A 23281-nucleotide genomic window follows, 5' to 3' on the forward strand; every position below is an offset into this window, starting at 1 on the left:
AATAAATCGATATTATTCTTTTTATCATTTATTGATTTCATTATTATTTATTAATGTTTATTCACATTATTTTATTGATTTCGTAAGTCTTATATATTTCATATTTAATGAGCATATTTTATTTTTTTATCTTTTACATAGCTTTTTTCAAAACAATAGTAATTGTATTGTTTACAGGTTGTACACGGTCATAAAAGTTAACTTAAAAATAGTAAATAAAAAAATCGAATTACTATTAATAGACTGGTTTATAGTTTTTTATGACAGACATGATCACCTCTAATTCTATATTTATTTGGCCTTATCTACGGTTACAGGCAGCAAAATTGTACGTGCATTAAATTATCCTCACACACTAAGTTCAGATTCACTGTAAACAAATACTTAATAAAAAGCCTCCATAACTGACATTCAACATATTCAAAAATAGACGTAAAACATGATTAACTTAGAAATGTATTAATTGATGGTCTCATGTTTTAATGGCATAATTTGCTTCTATTGTCAGCTGCTTTTTATTATTTGTCATTTTCAGTTGAGCCGGGCTTCGAGTGCAAAGCTGTTTAGAGGTGTTGCTACCATCATGCACTGTTCTATAGAAATAAAAAAACAACAGTCAGTATAAACAGTGAAACAGGTTTTGTAATGATCCTAAGATAAGATAAGATAAGATAAGATAAGATAAGATAAGATAAGATAAGATAAGATAAGATAAGATAAGATAAGATAAGATAAGATAAGATACACTTTCCAGTTAAACATAAAAGCCGGTCTGCAATAATAAATGCCATGATACGATATGTTTCATTTCATTTTTACATGTATGTGCACATTTAACACTAATCTACAATTTAGTAACTTGACATGCTAAAGGAGAGTTGACACATAAAAGTAAAAGTGAAAGACATCAGCGCTTAAAATGTTATGTGCAGGTTAAAGTCACTGCTGAACACCAGTGTATGTAACTCTGTTGTTAAACGTAATCACATTTACACATTGAGTTTAGCAGACATGCGAGTGAATACAGTCGCTAAGTCACGGAGAAGATATTTGAAGTAAAGGGCCATGAGAGGAAATGTTTCCCTTTAGTCGACTTTTACAAAGTTCCCTTTTCATGAATAGCGACATGTTTTAACGATCTTCCTCTTTGAGCCTCTTAATCATCACTCTTTACACATTCACAAGAACAGACAGCTTTTTGTTTTCTCCACATCAAGTAGCCAACAACCCACAACAATACTATGACTGCCAAGAATTTCATGATAAACCCTAAATAGATCCAGAGTCTGAAGTGTGGAGGTCTTGGTTTGAGGAACAGATCAGTAGAAGATTCACTGTCTTCCTCACTGACTGGGTTCTTCATCCTGCAGGAGAACGTCTCAACTCTTTGTGTCTCCTCAGTGTTGCTGATGGTGATGCTCTTCTCCGACTCCTTCCACTCTCCGTCTCCCGTCTTCCAGCTGTAGGTGACAGGTTCAGCCTCTGTGGTGTTTCCTTCACAGCTCAACCTGTAGCTGTCTGATGTAGAATTAAACACCTGTATCACAGGTTTTGGCACCTTGTTGATCACTTTAACATCATATCGAACACTCTGACCACTGTAGTTGATCTCCACTGAATAAAATCCTGTGTCATCTTTAGTCATGTTGTTGACTTCCAGACATCCAGTTGTCGTGTTCAGGGTTGTGCGGCCATTAAATCTGCCGTAGACGTCCAAGAGGATCTTACCCTCCACCATTTCAGCCAGCAGGTTACCGTTGTATTTCCACCGGATGCTGCTGATGACAGGTTGAGTGGAGGCTGCAGGAGGCATCAGAACCAGGTTTCCACCCAGCACCAGGTACGTTGGATCATCTTCAGTAAGAACAGAGTCGGATGCTGTCACCAGCAGCACTGCAGCAAAACACAAACACAGTCTCTCCATGTCATGGATCTCTTTTGTTCTCGCTCACTGGTTAGAGGTGAGTTTGGTTTTCATAAAGCAGCAGTTCCTTCCTGTGACGTTCACATTTCTAATGTCCCTCACAAAGAAAAAGTCGTACATCTGTAAATGCAGAAATGTGTGCAACAGTGAAAGAAGGAGATGAAGACGTTTAAATACCATAAATACTTTAGAAGCATCACCACTGATCTACCTAAATAATGCAGATTATTCTCTTTCTTTTTATTACTTCATCTACAGTCTAGGGTTCAACAAGTCGTCCAACTTTAAGCTCAAATGTTCAGTGTCTCACAGAATGATACCAACACACAACAATGTGAATAAAAGCAAAATGTAAAGTGTTGATTGAAGTCAGTACTGAACATGGAGCCAATTAAAAATATGTTTTATTTTACATTTTTGTCAGCTTTTCTACTTTTACATGGACACACCTGTGTCAGGTAGAGACACCATGAGTGAGGTTCAGTAAAATGCTTCAGCACGTCTTCTTCAGACAGAAAGAACCCATCACATCACTGTTCAGAACTCTGCATTGGTTTTCAGCTGCTGCCTGTTTGTATCTAACTTGTAATTGAGGTACATGTTTAAAAAAGCATCTGTCAAATGACTAAGTACAGATGTAAGACTTTACTGTTGGTGTTGCTGACGGCTACATGTTCAAAGGAGGCTACAGGAAGCTAGAAACCAGGCGACAGTTATGACATGTGATGGTTAGAGCAGCGGTTGCTAAGAGCAGCAGCATCATGAACCACAAACTTGTCTCAGAGCTCAATTCTCACTCAGTTTGTTCAGCTGTGATATAAAAAAGAGCAAATACTGAGCTGGGTTTGGTTGACAGGTTCTCAGAAAACACTATAATCAGCATCAGGACAGTTCTACAGTGAGAGCTCTGTGACCTGTTCTGTTATCACTTTATCAGATGCTCATTACCAGCTGATCCCTGACAGTGATCATGTTTGAGATCAGACGCAGAGACAAAAAATCTTAAAGACTTCACAAGTGCTGTAAGAAACACTGTGGGATTAATTCACCTCATTTTTATTAATCACAGTAAATTAATGTGTAAATAATCACATCTGCTGTTAATCACAGGAGAAAAGTGATGATAGGAGATCAAGTGTTTCCAGTATCTAAAGATTACAAGACAACATTCATATGTTCATAGGTCTCAGTGAGGGAGGGGGGATTTGTTACTGAAATGAATAAACAGAAGTTATTAATGAAACTAGAGAGATGTTGTTTCCACTGAGTTCCTGTGCTGATCTCTGTCCTCCACCAGGCGGTGCTGACGTAGCTCATCAGTCTTTTATTGCAGGTAAGTTACAGAACAGCAGTAAACACATTAAAAAGAACATTGAAGCAATATTTTATATTTAACTCTGATTTTCAACTGTAGGAGCAAAATAAAACGACACCAGTGAAATGAGAGAAGAGGAACCAAAGACAACGCTGGGTGACGGTTTGTGGTTCAGTTTAAACTCAGACGGGAACATGAATTCATGAAATGTGAATTTAAAATCAAGTTTTTCTTACTAACATGTTTTGTTGATCATCCACTTTGAGCTGAGGTATCATCAGCTGTTTCACTTAGTGGACAAAAGGTTTCTCGTTTCCTCCACACGTAGACAACAGCCCATGAGAGTAATATGATTCCAAAGGATTTTATAGAATACCATACAACACTAGTCCAGAATCTGAAGTCCGGGAGTTTCTGGAAGAACGGATTTGTCTTTCGAGGTTCACTGTCCTTCATACCCAGTAGGTTCTCCATCCTGCAGGAGAACGTTTCGACCTTTTGTGTTTCATTGTTGATGATGTTCAAGACCTTTTCTGACACCTCCCAGGCTCCGTCTCCTTTCTTCCAGCTGTAGGTCACAGGTCCAGTTTTTGTTGTGTCTCCATCACAGTTCAGGTTACAGCTGTCTGAGTGAGAACTACAGCTCAGTGGTTGAACCACGATTTCAGGTTTTGGCACCTCCTCGACCACTGTAGCTCTGTATTTATCATCCTGGACCCTGTTATTAACTTCCACTGAATAGAGTCCAATGTCTTCTTTACCCATGTTTGTAATTACCAGACGTCCAGTGGTTATGTCCAGGGTTGTGCGTCCTTTAAATCTTCCATAATACTCCAAAGGAATCACATTCTCCACCCATTCAGCCAGAAGATTGTCGTTGAATTTCCACAGGAGGCTGGTGAGACGTTCAGTTGTAGCTACAGGAAGACTCAGGTTCAGACTTTGGCCCAGACCGAAGTAGACTGGTTTCACTTCAGCATGAGCCGAGTCCCCACTAAAGACCACCAGCAGCAGAACAGACAAAAGCCCAGAGCACGTCTGTCTCTCCATGACCACAGACAGAACAACGCTGTTTCAACCTGAACTGTTCTTCAGACAGGCTCCAGTCTCAGTACATGTGATGTGTGTGATGTGTTTTCCTCTTTTCACTGGTAAAAACTCTTTGACATTTACGTCACTCAGCAGCTGCAGTAAACTTCCTCTACATGAAACTCAAAATTAAAGAAATGTACATGTTGTTATATTAACACTGACACAAGCCACATCATTTTAGAGCTTCATGAGTTCAAGCTGTAACAAGTTGAAAAAAGCTGGTTTATCCTCAGTTAGGACAGATTCTGGTACTGTCAAGAACAGCACTATAGCAAACTGCAAACACAGTCTCTCCATGTCCACAGACCAATAAGTACCTAAAGTTTGTTTTTCTCTGTGGTGACTTTGGTTTCCTCAGAGCTGCGTTTGCTTCCTGTGATGTTCACTTCAGTGATAACCCTGATAAAGAGATCAGTTGATACGGTCACATTTAAATTAAATAATACTTTTGTTGTGTGATATGAGCTGATGAAGTTTTCTGGATAAGAGGTGAAAAGTCCTCAAGAACTTAAAATGAGTCCAGTTGGGATAAAAACAACCTCAATAAATACTGATTGTGTGATTAATATCAGCTTCATGTGATTAAATAGCAGTGGTGGCTTGATCTATCCTAAAAGTAGCATTAAGAGAAGAAGGGTTCTAGCTGTAGGTCACAGGAGTCAGAATAAATGGGTCAAGTTCACCTCAGGGGTCAAATCACGTCAGTATCTCCTGCTGTAAAATCAACCAGAGACACAAACAGCCATGTAGTGTATGGAGGCCTGTTAGGACAGAAATAAGCAGCTTAGTGAACACGTACCAGTCACATACATACACAGGAAATACTCACAGAAATAAATACCTGTGAAACAAATACCACAAATTAGGACGTGTACGACTGAGGAGGCAGCTGAATGTCATTAAAAGATATATATATATATATCAGGGAGAATTTGACTTCCACAGATGATGTATAAAGTTCTTTATTTCAGCAGTAAAACACCTTCATACAATATTCATTAATGAAAAGATGACAACACAGAGTGATCAGCACATTATGTCTTATTTCTATATATCTAGGAAACTCATTCTAAGTGCTTTTAATTCACAACGTTTGATTTCCAATTGTAAAATGATGATTTTAACTTTCACAAATGAGACATAAAGATGAAGATTAAAACTTTGAGCTGCGTTAACATCACTTTTATCTGGAGTCAGAATCAGACTGAATCTAGAACAGTGGACTCTTCTTCTTCTTTAAACAGCTGCTTCATACCAGCTGATCCCTGACCGTTGTAAAAATCTTAACATGTTCGAGATCAGACTTCACAAGTGCTGTAAGAAACACTGTGGGATTAATTCACCACATTTTTATTAATCACAGTATATTAATGTGTAAATAATCACATCTGCTGTTAATCACAGGAGAAAAGTGATGATAGGAGATCAAGTATTTCCAGTATCTAAAGATTACAAGACAACATTCATATGTTCATAGGTCACAGTGAGGGAGGGGGGATTTGTTACTGAAATGAATAAACAGAAGTTATTAATGAAACTAGAGAGATGTTCTGTCCTCCACCAGGCGGTGCTGACGTAGCTCATTAGTCCTCCTCTGCAGGTGAGAGTCATACAAAACAAATTTAATGTTAAAAAGGTCAAAGAACATGTACACAAAATATTTATAGGTCTATATATTATTGTATAAGTAAGAGTAGAATAAATGTTCACAGTTTGTTATTATAACTCATCACATGTATTCATGGGTTATTCATGTTGATGTATCACAGAACAGAGGTAAACTCATTACAAAAAACATCGAAGCAACGTTTTATACATGACTCCTAAAATCTACAATAACAATTAAAACTTTATTTAATAACTTCCGTGTACAATCTGACAACTGTAGAAGAAAAATAAAATGAGACAAGTGAAATGACAGAAGAGGAACCAAAGACAACGATGGGTGACGGTTTGTGGTTCAGTTTAAACTCAGACGGGAACATGAATTCATGAAATGTGAATTTAAAATCAAGTTTTTCTTACTGACATGTTGTTGATTATTCACTTTGAGTTGTTTCACAGAAGGAATGGATTCCTTTTAGGTTCACTGTCCTTCGTACCCAGTAGGTTCTCCATCCTGCAGGAGAACGTTTCGACCTTTAGGTTTTTCTTTGTCATTGATGATGTTCAAGACCTTTTCTGACACCTCCCAGTCTCCGTCTCCCATCTTCCAGCTGTAGGTCACAGGTCCGGTCTCTGTTGTGTCTCCATCACAGATAAGTTTACAGTTTTTTAACTGAGGACCACAGTTGAGTGGTTGAACCACGATTTCAGGTTTTGGCACCTCCTCGACCACTGTAGCTCTGTATTTATCATCCTGGACCCTGTTATTAACTTCCACTGAATAGAGTCCAATGTCTTCTTTACCCATGTTTGTAATTATCAGACGTCCAGTGTTTACGTCCAGGGTTGTGCGTCCTTTAAATCTTCCATAATACTCCAGAGGAATCACATTCTCCACCCATTCAGCCAGAAGATTGTCGTTGAATTTCCACAGGAGGCTGGTGAGACGTTCAGTTGTAGCTACAGGAAGACTCAGGTTCAGGCTGCGGCCCAGACCGAAGTAGACTGGTTTCACTTCAGCATGAGCCGAGTCCCCACTAAAGACCACCAGCAGCAGAACAGACAAAAGCCCAGAGCACGTCTGTCTCTCCATGTCCACAGACAGAACAACGCTGTTTCAAACCTGAACTGTTCTTCAAACAGGCTCCAGTCTCAGTACATGTGATGTGTGTGATGTGTTTTCCTCTTTTCACTGGTAAAAACTCTTTGACATTTACGTCACTCAGCAGCTGCAGTAAACTTCCTCTACATGAAACTCAAAATTAAAGAAATGTACATGTTGTTTTATTAACACTGACACAAGCAGCATCATTTTAGAGCTTCATGAGTTCAAGTAAAGATGTGTCCACCAGTGAGGTCAGACCCCAAAAAACACATCAAACTCTGTTTTAAAAGTTATTTTATTTTAGTACTTTTTCATATTTTATGTTACATTTAAGAACCACACAAACTGCATTTTCCTGTCCTGACACATCGTTGTAACTAAAATCTAAACTAACATGTTTTTCATTTCCAGACGTGAGGAGGTCACTTGGTTTCTTTCCTGTGATCTAAACTTCACTGAAGCTCTTAGTAATTAAACGAGTATTAAAGCTAAAACACACCTGTCAGTGGATTCATGTGAGCGACATGTTTCACTAGTTCAAGTCCTGATGTGTTGTGGCTATAGAACTAGTTTCCTTGTTAATTAATATTGATCAATGCAATGAAAAGATGACAACACAGTGTGATCAACACATTATCTTTTATTTCTATATATCTAAGAAGCTCATTCTAAGTTCTTTCAGTTTACAACGTTTAATTTCAAAATGTAAAATGATCTAATAAAGAATTAAGCAGGATGTGAAATGAACCAAATTCATTAAAAGTTGTGTCATAAATACAGAACCTCCACATCTTTCTCTTCCACCACCATAATCCACTCCAAGCATCTTTTATTTATTGTATTGTTTATTCTTCCTGGACAACATTTCAATAATCTGCGGGTAAAGTCTCAACACTTTGTGTCTCCTCAGTGTTGCTGATGGTGATGCTCTTCTCCGACTCCTTCCACTCTCCGTCTCCCGTCTTCCAGCTGTAGGTGACAGGTTCAGCCTCTGTGGTGTTTCCTTCACAGCTCAACCTGTAGCTGAACTACAGGTTTGGGCACTTTCTTAAACTCTTTAGCATCATAACTATCACTCTGGACCTGGATCTCTACTGAATACACCCCAGTGTCACCTTTACCCATGTTTTAATTACCAAACCCCCAGTGGTTGTGCATTAAATCTGCCGTAGTCCATATTACATTCACTCATTCAGCCACAGACGCCAGTTGTGTTTCCACCAACCATGAAGTATGTTTGTTTATTCTCAGTTATTCTCAGACAGAGCCTGGTACTGAAAACAGAACAGAACAGCAGAGAACCACAAACACTCTAAGTCTCTATGTCCACAAACCAATAAGCAACTGAAAGACTGTTCTAGTTAATTGTTCTCTTTTTCTGTTCAGATGATCTGGTTTCAACAGAGCAACATTTCCTTCCATGTTCCACGGTCACTTTCACTTCCCGTCATGAAGAATTACTTACGCTGCACATTTAACTGATTACGAAAAAAAAAAAGACCACACATGCAAAACCAGTAAAGTAAATGCAGAGTGAACACGAGACACAAAGAATGTTTGAATTGATGTAAAATGAATGTCAGACTGGACCAACACTGTCCTACGTAGGGGACAAATCAAGCTGCTGTGCAGATATAAAAGGCAGAAATATAGATTAAAAATAAAAAGACATACACAGTGTCTGAACTGAACGGGCTCATAGGTAAAGGAAACCTAATCCAACCACCTCCACAGACAAGTCACACTATTAAATAATATTGTGCAGGGAAACATTCAGAACTGATCAGTAAAGATCACTGAGATCAATCTTGTTCACACGTTTCTAATCTTGTTTCTATATTCTATTTACATTTTCAGGCTGCCTCCTTTCCACATCTCTTTCTACACACCGAGTAGACGAGAGCCCACAGAAACGACACGATTCCTAAGAAGGTCAGGATGAGCAGAACGGTTTGAAGCCAGCATCTTGACTTTGGGTGTCTGCTTCTCCAGAGTGGATTAATGTGGGGTTCACTGTCTTCCTCACTGACTGGGTTCTTCATCCTGCAGGAGAACGTCTCAACACTTTGTGTCTCCTCAGTGTTGCTGATGGTGATGCTCTTCTCCGACTCCTTCCACTCTCCGTCTCCCGTCTTCCAGCTGTAGGTGACAGGTTCAGCCTCTGTGGTGTTTCCTTCACAGCTCAACCTGTAGCTGTCTGATGTAGAATTAAACACCTGTATCACAGGTTTTGGCACCTTGTTGATCACTTTAACATCATATCGAACACTCTGACCACTGTAGTTGATCTCCACTGAATAAAATCCTGTGTCATCTTTAGTCATGTTGTTGACTTCCAGACATCCAGTTGTCGTGTTCAGGGTTGTGCGGCCATTAAATCTGCCGTAGACGTCCAAGAGGATCTTACCCTCCACCATTTCAGCCAGCAGGTTACCGTTGTATTTCCACCGGATGCTGCTGATGACAGGTTGAGTGGAGGCTGCAGGAGGCATCAGAACCAGGTTTCCAGCCTCCGTTATGTAAATCAGTTTATCTTCAGTCAGAGCAGAATTCACCACAACTAAAAGCAGAGTCGTGAGCCGGAGAGCTGCTGGTGTGTCCATGTTGAGAGACAGAACAACACTGTTAGAGTGATTCTCACCTCAACAACAAGAAGAAGCACCACAAATAAATTCTGTATAAAACCCGTTATTGCTACAGCGTCATCCTGCGAAGTCTGTGGTAACTTGTCAAGGTGAAAATCACTAGTTCACTGTTTAATGAGCGAACATTGCATCATTTGAAAATCCTGGTTTTAGAAAGTTCTTGTTTCAAATGGAAGAAACAAGCTAGAGGATGTAGCTGGGAGAGTAAAATGAAACAACCTGTTTTACACTTTCACATTTAAAATACATTATGAGATGAAGAGATAATACAGCTCCACATAATACAGAAGACCAAGAAAACACAGAATAAAATCAAATCCTAGCAGCAAAACAATGTCTGTCAATTTGTGAGTAGTAGCTTGATGGTTCGTAGCTGTTTTTCATAATACAACTCAAAGAGGAGTTGATCCTGGATTAATGACACGTTAGTGTTACAGAGACACACGTGAGTGTTAAATCTGAGGGACGGTTAAATTCTGTGCCATAAAAATGAGTTTGACTACAACCTGTCAGGATGCGACAGCAGAGATTTTGCAATATTAAAGTTGTTGCAACAGCTTTTACCAGCAACTGTTGCTCAACACTGACCAACATCTGAGCTTTTACTGAACCATGTGCACAGTAGGTTTCACTGGTGTGACTGCATCTCTGTTGTTAAACCCCACTTTAGTGGCACCTTTCCTCAGATCTCTGCACGTTTAATAGCCGATTATGTTCTGAAGCTCCCGTCCTGATTGGTGGGCTACATCCATGTTTGGTCCTGTGCGATACGGCACATAAGAAACAGAAGGAACAGTAGTTATGAAATATCTTAATATCTTTATTTACAGCTCAAAGCTCCAGGAACAAAGTCAATAACAATTGTACAGAATACAGAAGAAGGCACAAAGTGTTTCCAGCTTTTAGTCTGTGTCACATAGAAAACATCAGTTCACATTAAACCTTTTGGTGCGAGAACAGTTTGGTTTTTACACCTGTCACAGAAAAACCTGTTTTGGTCGAATCGATTACATGATTACTGTTTCTGTTGTTCAAGTCTGTTTGGAACATGATGAAATCAGGATTTATTAGTGATGAAGTGATAAAGCTCTTGTTGCCTCCAGCAACAAACACTTGGTTTATTTTAATCTTGCAGTTAAAGGATGATGACATGAATAAGATTTGACTAATTCATTAAGCAGACGTTATATTTGACTATGTTACCTATGAAGCTTCACACTCAACACCAAGTTCAGTCAATGTAAGCAGCTTTTAAACCTTTAATACCTGATTGGACTTTTTAAATCACTCTCACGTCATCAGTGCTCAGTCCGACTTCAGACGTGAGGTGAGCATCACTGTCAAACTCCTCCGTTCATGGATCCAGTTCATCCTGTAGCATTTGTTTCTTAAAGATCCCATGAAAGAGACAACTGAGGTAAAAACTGAGCGTCCTTAACACTAAATTACTGACTTCTTCAATCAGTGTTTGTCCACATTGTTTGAACAATCCCACCTTTCAGCACATCCTCTCAAATCACCTGCCTTCCAACAACCGACAGCCCAGCGGGTCACATGTCAGACAGCTGAAACTCGAACGAGTTAAAGCTGCTGCAGAGAAAATACATTTGACATCTTGCAGTGGATCAGCAGGTTGAGACACACAGGATCTCGATTTAGTACCTTATTCTGAACATGTAAATAATATTTTTAGTGTCATAACCAAAAAGATTTGAGCTCAAAATGCTTCAAAGGTCATAAATAGAAAATGCTGCAGAATTTGATTTAGTCCTGCTGATGACGATCTGCCACAGACACGACAACACAGAGCACTTCCTCCTCACGCTCAGCGTGCTCCTCAGACTCAGCTGTATTTTAAGGTCCATTACCATGTTGACACCGAGCAGTGTGAGTGGTGTGTGTCCTGCTGCAGCTTCGTGTCAACTGGTGAAATTCTCGGGGTCTCGTTTTGCATTTAGGAAAAAACAACCTTTAAAATTATGTGTTTTTCTGTCACAATTTGCAAACAGCAAGTTGAATTTTCTGGCCTCTCTGGCAGTTTCTCTCTGGAACGTAAGTCACGTGTGTCCTGTCTCATCTTTTTTCCTGTTTCTTCTGGTTGTCCGTGTCCAAACAACACTGATGTCTGTCCTGTATAATTAGATACAGGAGGAACCACCATCAGTTGATAACGCCTCCTTGTGCTGGTCAGCGTCTACTCCCCTGCCCTGGTGGTTTGAAACGTCCTAGTTCACACGTGTAAAAGTGAACTTGGCAACCGCTACTTTAAAATGATTAAAGGAGCAATTCACCCTTTTGCGGCAGCATTACCATAAGGTATGATGTGTGGACACTCGTTCTGCCGAGTTGGCTTCATTTGTGGTTTGATTTCCATTTTTCATCTTCATACAGAAGAGCCTGATGAAAACACATAAAGACATGAAGACATGTTAGAGAAAAGACATTCATGCAAAGAGATTAAAACATTTGTTTTGTTGCCGTACTGAGATTAAACATTATACACACGGATATTTCATTTATACAGGATTTAATAGTTAATCATTAAAAAGTGTAAATAAAAGTGAAGAGCTCTGGTGTCAAGACTGATGGAATCCACCATGTCACCGCTGAGTACATTAAAAAGGAGAGAACCGGTGCTGTTAAAGGTAAATAGTATAAATTTGATTTAGAATTAGAATTAAAGAATTAGTTTAACACATTTAGGACAGCTGCAGCTTTGTGCAGAAAAAAAAGGTGGATCAGGTTTAATTTGTGCTGCAGTGCAACGTGACATCATTGTATGAGGTCCAGGTGTGTGAGTGAAGGTCTCTAAAAGACAGTCCCTCACTGATCTGTTCTTCAACTGCTGAGTTTCTTTCTTTAAAGTTGTTAATTTAACTAGAATCTGTGATTGAACTTTTCCTCTATTTAACCTCCTCGGCCATTAGGACACTCTAGCTGACAGTTTATAGATGTATTAGAGATGTGATCGGGTTGTGTTACCTTGCTCTCCAGCACTCGGCTGCGGGTCGGGCTGCCGAGCTCCTCCAGAGTTTCTGCTGCAGGTGCGTTGAGGGTTTCAGGCAGCAGGAGGCCCAGGCAGCCTGCAGACAGGCCGCTCAGACAGAACACAGTGAAGGGCATGGAGGTGTGGAGAGCCCGCTGAAACACAACCAAACATGTTTAAATGTGCACATTCTTACTGTTATTGTTCAAACCCCAGCTACCAGGTATAAGTAAACTGTGTACTATACAACTATTCTTCTACTTTTAACCATGACATCAGGAAACTAAACCTATGTGCAGTGTCTCCTAAAGAAAACATATATTTATATAAACGCTGTACTTGTACTACAGTGAAAATCAATCTTCTGACAGCTTTTCAATTAAAATCTCTCCAACTAACCAACATTGTTGAGGAAATTCAGTGTTCAAGCTGTTACAGTCAGTCACATATAAACCAACACTAGGTGTCGTTACATGATCACAGCTACAGCTCACAGGGTAAACTCGGGTCAACACTCAGGAAGACACTGTATTTGTTTCACATGGCAACTGAGTAAACTTAAACCTCCACGGAAAAGCCCAGGGTGCGGTTGACAACTAGTAAGTGGACCTTAGTCATACTGAGCAGGTTTTAACATGAATTATAAATTCTCATTTCCCTTATAATCAACTGAATTGTCTCCGTCTGTGTGATTCATGAAGAAATGTCTAATGTTTCGAAGTCCTCATTCATGTTTGACCACAAGTCAACAGTAAAGTTTACTCAGTTCTCTCCCTGCAGAATCTTATAGTGTCTAACAGTCCTCTCTCATCAACGTCTCTATATTGGTGGAAAAATAAATTTAGTTCAACAGCCACTAAAGAACTAAATCAGCCTCGTTTGCATCGACATGTTGCTGAAGATCATACATGCTCTTAGACTGTTGAGTGAAGAAGGAACAGAAGATACTGAGGTGTTTGTTATTATCTAGGATCTTTCGATCTTTCTGGTCAGGAGGTGGTGATGTTGAAATCACTTCACCACAACTAAATAAAGACTCACTTTGACCTGAAGAACCCTTTTCTTTGTTTAATAATCTACTTTTCGTCACAGTTTTTATGTTTTTATTGGACGTGACTCAGTAATGACAAACCTCTCCTCTAATCCAAAGTTAGTCAAGTGGAAGACATCAGAGTAGGGTTTACTGTGGTGGTACCTCGTGTATAATTCTAGTTAAATTCCATCGTAGTACAAGTTATAGTTGAAGTTTAAAACTAAGTTTTAACAGATGAGAGGCTTTTTCTGTTCTCTGCTGTCAGCAGCTGATCAGAGAACAACTGAAAGTAAAAGCTTCTGCAGCATGAGATCAGTTTGACCTCTCTGAAGCTCTTAATATTTAATCCTCATGTTTGTTTTGAATTCTGATCTTTATGCTGACAAAAGACCAATCGGGCATTAGGCGATCGGGGGTGAGGGTTCAAAGGTGAATTGCAGGTCTGCATTTCTCTTTTACAGCATCATGTGTTTGATTTGTATTAAATCAATTTATTCTGAATGATTTGTCAATAAACACTGACTCTAACACTTTAGGACACAATGACTTGCATCTGTCAGACAGGGGTCAACCCAAACATTTGACAGTGTAGATGTAGTGAGTTTCACTCTGCCTAATAAAGACAGATGGAGATCAGCGACACAGCCCCTCTTACCATGGAAGGAACAAACGGTGCAAGGATTCCTCCAACTCTGCAGGACATGGAACACACTCCCAAACCAGCATTTCTGAAACCATGAAAAAAACAATTTGAATCAACTCTTTTAAACAGTATAAACACTTTTAGAAGGAACACAGTGTGTGGGAATTACACCCAGTGTGATTGGACTGGGGTTACTTCACCTGATAACTGTTGGATAGAGCTCAGACGTGTAGACATAGGCGATGTTAAATGCTGCGCTGACCATCAGTTTTCCTACAAGTGCCAACGACGTAACACTCAACAGGTTTCCTGCAAACAAAGGAAGTCCCCCAAAGGGATTTCCTACTGAGGATTTAACTTTGAAGGACATGAAAACAGCGTAGGAAGCTGCGGTAGAGAAGGTTTGATTAAAGTGATCCCTGATTCAGAGCACGTTTAGTTTCATATGAAGTCACCGTGAAACAGAATATGTGGGTGTGTCCAGTTAAATCATACAGATGTCGCTGCTTAGCAGTGTGCAGCTTAAAAAGAAGAAGTGCAACACGGAAGAGTGAGATAAGTGAAGAGGTTTTCCCCACATACAGAGACATACCCAGGCCGAGAGGATGAATGTTTAGTGATAAATTAGATCTTACTTCACTGGAAAATATACGTAAGAGACTCAGAGCTGAGGTACGAGAACATGTTATTGGAGGAGAAAACTGTGAGAACACTGGGCTCAACCAGATTTAAAAAAAGAAGATGAAGAGTCTATACACCCAACCCCACAGGAATTTTCTCAGATTCATTTTAAAATGTCAGCACGGTGACGGGCGCTGCACATTTCAGCCATGTTCTCTTCAGTGTGTAAACTTACAAGTAGGGTACAATGGTAGGCAGGGTGAGCGTAAGGAGGTCTGGCCTAAGGACCCCTACTGGCGGTAGGCCACGGCTGGGATTTGAACCCAGTCTCCCACATGGGAGGTGGTGATGTTACCACTACACTAACCAGCCGCTCTAACGGAATCAACGTATCACCAACATGTAAAAGAGCATGGAATCTGAAAATCCCCTCAGTCAAACACACATTCACAGAACTATACACAAAAAAGATTTTTTTATTACTGTGTGGTTTTCTAATTAAGTAGTTTGGTTTTCTTCTCTTTTTCTTTAAAGTTCCTCTGGATTTCCCTCTGTAAAATCCACTGACTGAAGCTTAAGAGATGTATTTTCATTTTACTGTGAGCCAACGACGAGGTCCTAGTGGTGCAGTGGGAGTAAAAGGTCAATGCTTTTAAAGGCCTAATGATACCAAATCTTCAGTTCCCACAACAGTAACCTTTGTTGTGGCAACTGTGAAATGAGCATTAGAAATATGACTGTCTTGTTATAGAGAATGCCAGGTGAGCAGAGAACTTTACCAGTCTACAGTTACAGTACAATTAAAGTGTATTTGTCCTTGTCCATTCAATACTGATTACTTCGTTCTCAGGTCAAGAGCCACATGTTCCAAAAACATTATTTCACTGTTCTTATTATTTATTTCTATTATCCTAATAGTAAAACACAAAACACGTAGATGAGACAATTTAAAATCAAAGTTTAGGCCTTGATATTAACTAGCAGCACGCTGACACTGTGGTTGATTATGGGTATTAAATGAGTGTTAGTGTCTCACCTGTGCTTTCAGGGACAAACATGGTGCAGAGACAGGCGGTACCAGCCAGACCGAGGAAGCTGGCCATGCTTTTCCTCCTCCCAGCCCTGCACAATACAACACAACAACACCACCTCAGCTGTGGAAGCTTTAACCAATGCTGCTTACAGTGTCTTCTGCCTTTCTGACATTTTCTAAATATTTTGATGGCATAAAAATTAAACAAAGATGATGTAGGCACAAACACAGCTGAACTAAATATCTAATAATGATAAATGATAAATATCTACTGCACCAAGTTTATCAAGCAGAGTAAAAAAGTCAGTCCTCATTGGAAATGATCAGAGTGATGCATGTTTGGTGGAGTAGAATAACATTCCTAACATAAGGGAATCACTTCTGGCTCCACCTAAATGTGGGGGAACAGCTGTTAGGAGAAACCTCTGAGGTCTCAGCAACCGAAGATATGCAGATTCTGTCCCTGACAGATGTTTCTAACATTTGGACATAAACAGGAGAAAAACTGGATAAAATGAGATTTGTGATATGAAGCTCAAAGTGTTGTAAAACATTACCAGTGTCCTACCCTCTCGCTTGTCCTTTCCTGAGGTGTTATTAGTCCAAAGTTACTTTAAGTGTGACTCCTAAGAAGGATTTTAAGACACTTAATCCATTCGAGCTTAGAAGTTAATAATTAAATATCATAAAGTCCAACAGTTTTCAATACAACAAAAAGCAAGCAGGCTGTAGTTTTTTCCATTAGCTAAAACACATGTTAGAGTATCCCAGCGTTACCGATCTCAGCTGTGTTTTATTATCTGTGGGTGTGTTTCTCACCAGTGCTTGTTAATGAAGTATATGCAGAGTGGGTAGGCAGGCAGCTCCACCAGGCCGTACATGGCTACGTTAACATAGCGGTTACCAGACGACTCACTGGCTCCCAGAGTCAGACCGTAGTACACCAGACTACATGCATACCTGCAATACACACACACAGGATTTTACAACAACTCAGATCTGCAGGCTACTCAGCAGCTCTTTATCACCTGTCATTCATGTGTCTTCACGTTGTGTTTGTGGAAACTATCTACATCTAATCTACAGTAGAGTCAGAATAAACTAACCACACGCCGAGTAGAGAATGTGTTCATTCAACTTCCTTTTAAAAAAAAAAAAAGTTTTTATTGAAAGATATTATTTAAGAGATATATCAAATTTATGACGTCAGAACTTCAGCAGTTTTATTCTTCCATTGGGATTAGATAAAGTTCTTGCAGATACAAACTAAGCTTAGGAAAGTTGCTGTGAGATGCAGGATTACATATCATCACCATAAGTCAGTGGCATCTATGCAACAGTGGAGAGACATTACACTTGGATAGAGGAACCTGCAAAGCTAAACTACGCTCAGATGATTCTGCTGCTTCTGTGCACAGTGGAAAGTACCTAAGAATCCTAATGTGGTAGCAGAAGAATCTGAAGCAACTAAAGCAGAAATAGAAGCGGCTGTGAGTTCACAGCTACTAGTTAACGGCTGCAGAGGTAATTTTAGATCAAGAACAATGTACGAGCACGTTTGCTTCTCCTTCTTCTTCTGTGCTGCGATACTCACCAGACATACATGAGCACCATGGTCCTCAGGCGGAGGACTGGATGGATCACCAGCTGCAGGACACCCGTGCCCCTCTTGCTTTGGTTTCTGGCTTTAGCAAAACCAACTTGCTGCAGCATCAAGTTGCTGGTGGCATTGCCGTTTCTCACTGCCATGTAGTTCAGCACCTCCAATGAAAACACAGCAGAACGACCCCAGTTCAGTTACAATCAGCTCAAGTGAAGTGATTTGTTGACTGTCACATAAACAAGACTGTGTTTGTCACTACTGTAATCAGATCATGTATTGGGGGAATTGGTTTACATGTACTTACGAAACCTGGTAATTGTAAAGTCACATATACACAGATATATACAGATTACTGAGCGTGACATTGTGATTTGCAGTGAGAGTAGAGAGCAGGTGGAGGAACAGCTGGAGAGGTGGAGGTTTGCTCTGGAAAGAAGAGGCATGAAGGTCAGTCGTAGTAAGACAGAATACATGTGTCTGAACGAGAGGGATCAAGGTAGAAGCGTTAGGTTACAGGGGGCTGAGGTGAAGAAGGTACAGGAGTTTAAGTACTTGGGGTCAACAGTTCAGTGTGATGGAGAGTGTGGAAAAGAGGTGAAGAGGCGAGTGCAGGCAGGTTGGAGCGGGTGGAGGAAAGTGTCAGGAGTGTTGTGTGACAAAAGAGTGTCAGCAAGACTCAAAGGAAAGGTGTACAAGACAGTGGTGAGACCAGCTCTGCTCTATGGGTTAGAGACGGTAGCAGTGAGACAGAGACAAGAGGCTGAGATGGAGGTAGCAGAGATGAAGATGTTGAGGTTCTCCTTAGGAGTGACCAGGTTAGACAGAATAAGGAACGAGTACATCAGAGGGACGGCTCACGTTCTCATCTATTCTATGACTTATTTTGAAGCCGGTTTCACAGATTGAGCACAGTGAGATAAAGACAGGCACAGACAGGCACAGTCACTGTTTTCACTCAGTTTATCTAAACTGCTGCCGGTCATCGTGTGTTAATTTCAGTTTTACTCATATTTCAGTCAAACTTTATAAACTACAAACCATGAGGCATCACTCCATGTAATGATCTCTTGTTTCATTCTGTTGTTCTTCACTAATTTCGTTGGAATTAGGTTTCTGTAATCTGCTACTCTACCAGCTTTCTTGTTTACAGGTACATGACAGTTAAGAAATCATCTAGAGAAAGTTGAGTGTCACTAGGTTATTTCAGTGTACGTAAACTAACTAGGTTAGATACAGCACTATTGTACCACCCAAATTCAAATTGTTCAAAATGCTGCACACAGACAGGAGGTTGTTGTGAATTCCATCAGATTTTGTTAACACCCTGTTGTCTTAGAATAGAAATGAGAAGTTTAACATTTTCCACTGAGGTCAAGAAAGAGAAGCCAGAAAAGACAAAAGCTGCTCACATTCATCCTGGTGTGGGAGAAGAAGGCAAACAGGAGACAAAGCCTTGTGAATGCAAAGCCCCCACTCGCCCGCTAACCGTAGTTATTACACCTTTCAGGCAAGCAGCATACTGTGCAGAAGACAAGCAACACTGACACGTGTGAAAGAAACAGCCTTTAAGTTGTTAAGATGTGAACGTACAGTAATGTGAGTTCAGCTGAACTGCCATCTTTATAAAATCTGGTACCTACTTCATCAACCAAAAAACAAAATGTTAGACTGGATTAAGAATTATGTATGATTCAGCAGTTTGTCACTCAAGGACACTGCTTACCGCGTGTTTGCAGTCTTCCTTAAATAACTGTCTCTTTATCGATATGCAGGGCTATCGGAGGCTAGAGGAAACTAAACCTCCCCAGAATGGAAACATGCAAAAACCTGTCACTTGTCGTTGCTAAGAATCTGAGTAGGAGAGAGAAGCCTGTAATTAGGCTGCTTCTTATAACAACCAGTGCTACAACAGTTTCTTGATCTTGAAATCACCTTTGCTAATCCATGTGTATTTTGGTGCCAAGCTCAGAAAGCAGAGTGCACAGGTTTTGGAGGAACAGGCAGGTGAGCATTATATTCAGATGGAGCGGTGAACAACAAGGTGCTGGTGTTGTAGGCCTGAGCAGGGACATTTCCTTTGCACATATGAAAACACTTCACTGTAAAAAGATAATTACAGAAGCATGCTACAATACAGGTCAGTGGTTACAAAGAATGTGTTTTGGTGTTAGCTTCTAGAATAAAGAATAACCAAAGAGCAGGACATTGACAGACATGACAATTCATTTCAATGAGTATGTACATGCAATGAAAAGGGGGATGAGGTATACAGCATACACTGAGCCTCACTGCTAATTTGCATATCACATGCAGGCAGGATGTAAACATGAAATAGTGTCTTCAGTGACATTGAGGTGTTGATGAAGGGTTTAATGTGGAGAATGTAACAGCTAAGTGGAGTAACAGTCAATATGACAGTGGAGGTATCAAAGAGAGTCTGAATGTTTATGTGTTCCTCTGTGTGGCTCTGTGATGGTCTCGATACATGATGATTCCCACGTGGGTGTTTGGAGACTGTGCATGTGTTTTACCTGAGACTTGCCAAGAGATTGCTGATGAAAGTAACCTTTAAGCTAACTCGGCTATGGAGAAGTTCAGTAAAAGTTCTTGTCCAGTTGGGAGATTTATTTTCTGCACTACTTTTGTTTTTTTTACATTAATTTATATTCACATTAATTCACAGAAACTGTTGATGTGCTAATCTAATCTAATCTAATCTAATCTAATCCAGTTACACTGACACTCACAAAAGGCTGAGCTGTGACAGCATGTGGCACCTGCCTGGGTTGTGGTAGGAAAAGCTGTGGCTCTATGATGCTAGTGATGTGGTCACATTAGCTGCACTCTGAACACTCTCTACCTCGTGCATTACTTGACAAAGGAATTTAAATACACAGTTTTTCTATCAGATATTTACATTTAGTTATTTGTCGTGCATTTGACCAAAGTGAGCTATGAAGAAAATATCTGAGCCAAAGAGAATAACTTTAAAGTGCTCTATGAAGAGCTGCTTCAGTTTGATGTTTTATTTTCTTCTTATGTTTTAAGTGCAAGTTTTTAAAAAACAGAATGAGGCAGCTGAGTGTGCAGATATGAAGGATCTATTACAAATGCATCAAAAGATTGTGAGTAGAGCTCCACACCTCACATGGTTCATTCTGGTAGCAGCATTAGTGAAGTTGAGAGGCACTAGTGTTCAAGCTGCCAGAGTCTGTTGTGCACTTAAATGTGAAATAAAACTGTGCTAACTAGATGTCTGAATATGATTATGATATCTATAGGAGAACTACCCTCCACCCCTCTGTAAGCTATCACGTGTCAAGTGAGTTTTCATAACAGGTTGTTCAGTCAAGCGTCGTTACTTCTGCCAACAAAGCAGCGTTTTTATTTGACTGATGAATTCTAGGATTGGTGACGTCAACTCCTGCAGCTCTATGCAGAAGCTTCATTAAAACATTGAGTCAGCACAACCTTGCCAGTGACTGCACACCCAACTGGTACATGTAGTATGTGTTAACACTCGTGATAAACTAACATGTTGCAACAAGAGTCCAAACAACCAGAGCACAGCAACGGTTACAGCCACAATCAGCAACAGTGAAAGATTCAAGATTCAAGCTACAGAAAGCTACAGCACATCCTCTCTTGGCTGTAGAAGCTCAAAATCACAGCTACAGTTTAATCAGCAGCAGTTGCTGACATCACACCGAAATGGTTAACTGCTAGTTATCTACAGTAGTTCGTGCTGCAAAGATACATACTTGTGCCTGAGCAGCCTCAGCTGGAGAGACAACTACTCCACCTGCAATTACAACCAGCAGCGACTTACTACATCGTACCACACGCTGCATAATAATAAATTGGAACCTTTATCTGTGGAACAGAGGAAAAAAAACAAAAAAAAAAAAAACATGTCGATGTTATATCTGGGAATTTGTGTTGGTAATGGTAACAAACCTAAGTTTTGTTCAAAGAGGTGTGCAAAAAGTAAGTTTTTCCCACAGCGACTTTAAATAAAAGAAATACACTTAAACACACAGTATTTCTGGGATATAATTTATGACAAAAACCTCTGAACTGCTGCAGAGTTGCAGACGTAGTGTTTGTATTGATATATTTACCTCTTCCGCTCGCTCAGTCTGACCCTGAGAATACAGCCAACGAGGAGACTCTGGAAGAGTGCTGCAGCAGAGAGGGGGAGAGGAGAGTGTTTGTTAAAACTGTAAATGTTTCTGGATGGTTTGTGTCTATTACATTTAAAATGTCTTTTTCTAAAAACAAGTCCCACAACAGTTACATTCTGGACATTTATCAAAAAATGCTCATAAAATACAGATATTCTAGATGCTTACTGTACATCTGTTATGTCAATGAATGGTAAATGTTCTGCACTTATATAGCACTTTTCTACCTAGCTGGTACTCAAAGCGCTTTACACTGCATCTCATTCACCCATTTCACACACACAAGCCCACACATTCACACACCGATGACCAGTGACTATCTTGCCCAAGGACACTTTGGCATGTGACGTGGCAGTCGGGAATCGAAACTGCTCTACCTATTGAGCCGCAGCCCCAACCCACAGCCAATGAGAGTTTGTAGTCACAGAAAAACCTGCACACAAACATGCAGTAAAAACAAAATCATAAATAACTAAAAGGCTTATGGCATACATGAGGTTGAAGTCTGAGGTGGTTTATAATGAAAGCTGCATTAAGTATTTTGTGTCAATTATATAACAACTGATTAAATGAAAAAATACATCAGTTTAACCACACAAACATTTGACTTTGTTTCATCCCTTTTGCAAACTAAAGGTGTCATTTTTGACCCCATCTTGTGTTTCAGCCTGTAACTCTTGAAAAAGTGAAATCCAAGTGTTTAGGAAAATGAGAAAAACAAATCTATTCCATTTGTTCTGTTTAAGAAATTCTGAAATTATTTTTATCTGGATGCCAGCGGTGAGTTGTCTCTCTGAGGTTTTCACTCACACAGACAGAAGGAAAAACAGGACACCAGATGAATTGGCTGCCATGGCCAGGCTCCTCCACGGCTGGATGAAGTAGCCCAGAGCTCCAAACAGGGCGATTCCAATCGCAAACGTCATACTGGTCAACGTCCCTAAAGAAATACATTAAAAAAAAAAAAACTTTACAAACCTGTACAAGGCCAAACACAAGATTTTTCACTCAACTGTCAGTTTATTAGGAACACCATCCTAAAACTAAGTCAGTTTAAACCGACAACAGACCAACAAATGAAGGTGAGACTGTTCAGCTTTGTTGAATATTGGCTTTTCTTTAGTCAACTGAACTTTTTGGAAGGTGGACTTTGTGCTGCTTCATTAATCAGATCAGAGGTTTCTGGCAACAAAACATGGTAAAATTATCAGAAACTGTAACCACAAAATATCCAGTACTTTACACATAATTTCAGCGGCAGTTAAAAACCACTTCACTAAGACATGACGGTTTTAGTGTTTTCTTACCGGTCATGGCCCAGTAGGACTTTCCCACATACTCCTGAGTGAGGACGAAGCAGACCAGGCCGATACCGCCATTCATCAGCCCCACCAGAAGACGAGACACGGCAAAGACCTCATAGCTGGGCGCCAAGGCAGACACATAACCAAAGACCACCTCGAAAAACAGACCTGGAAAATGGGAGAAATGT

The 23281-nt window shown here is 40.0% G+C and overlaps 4 protein-coding genes across 5 annotated transcripts in view; all 4 read right to left on the bottom strand.

Annotated features, from left to right (window-relative positions):
- Nucleotides 1-249: 249 nt before the first annotated feature.
- Nucleotides 250-10100, bottom strand: LOC113159413 (SLAM family member 9-like). Of its 2 annotated transcripts, none has more exons than XM_026356076.1 (2): nucleotides 3480-3554; nucleotides 250-1893 (listed from the first exon to the last, which is right to left on the bottom strand). In XM_026356076.1, the coding sequence occupies exons 1-2, from the start codon at nucleotides 3493-3495 to the stop codon at nucleotides 1157-1159; spliced, it is 753 nt and encodes a 250-aa protein (XP_026211861.1). In that variant the 5' UTR covers nucleotides 3496-3554; the 3' UTR covers nucleotides 250-1156. The 2 variants fall into 2 exon arrangements, 1 of the variants encoding a protein (XP_026211861.1); XR_003298622.1 differs by lacking the exon at nucleotides 3480-3554 and adding an exon at nucleotides 8059-10100 and having other exon boundaries at nucleotides 1396-1508.
- Nucleotides 3477-4363, bottom strand: LOC113159411 (SLAM family member 9-like). The gene has a single exon (XM_026356075.1). It carries the CDS (start codon nucleotides 4287-4289, stop codon nucleotides 3492-3494), a length of 798 nt encoding a protein of 265 aa, XP_026211860.1. The 5' UTR covers nucleotides 4290-4363; the 3' UTR covers nucleotides 3477-3491.
- The window catches only part of LOC113159418 (SLAM family member 9-like), a 24141-nt gene continuing 6137 nt past the window's right edge, over nucleotides 5278-23281 (bottom strand). Inside the window, exons 2-3 of the mRNA XM_026356082.1 lie at nucleotides 6357-7029; nucleotides 5278-5925 (exon numbers count right to left, since the gene is read on the bottom strand). Of these exons, the coding sequence (XP_026211867.1) occupies nucleotides 6418-7029 (612 nt within the window). The 3' untranslated portion in view covers nucleotides 5278-5925; nucleotides 6357-6417. The remainder of the gene's footprint in view (nucleotides 5926-6356; nucleotides 7030-23281) is intronic.
- The window catches only part of slc22a15 (solute carrier family 22 member 15), a 15671-nt gene continuing 2875 nt past the window's right edge, over nucleotides 10486-23281 (bottom strand). Inside the window, 10 exon segments of the mRNA XM_026356065.1 lie at nucleotides 10486-12083; nucleotides 12669-12827; nucleotides 14361-14433; nucleotides 14549-14657; nucleotides 16006-16091; nucleotides 16822-16962; nucleotides 17597-17763; nucleotides 21727-21787; nucleotides 22600-22729; nucleotides 23097-23261. Of these exon segments, the coding sequence (XP_026211850.1) occupies nucleotides 12039-12083; nucleotides 12669-12827; nucleotides 14361-14433; nucleotides 14549-14657; nucleotides 16006-16091; nucleotides 16822-16962; nucleotides 17597-17763; nucleotides 21727-21787; nucleotides 22600-22729; nucleotides 23097-23261 (1136 nt within the window). The 3' untranslated portion in view covers nucleotides 10486-12038.

This window comes from Anabas testudineus, chromosome 15 (assembly GCF_900324465.2).
Source record: "Anabas testudineus chromosome 15, fAnaTes1.2, whole genome shotgun sequence".
In the NCBI taxonomy this organism is placed as follows: Eukaryota; Metazoa; Chordata; class Actinopteri; order Anabantiformes; family Anabantidae; genus Anabas; species Anabas testudineus.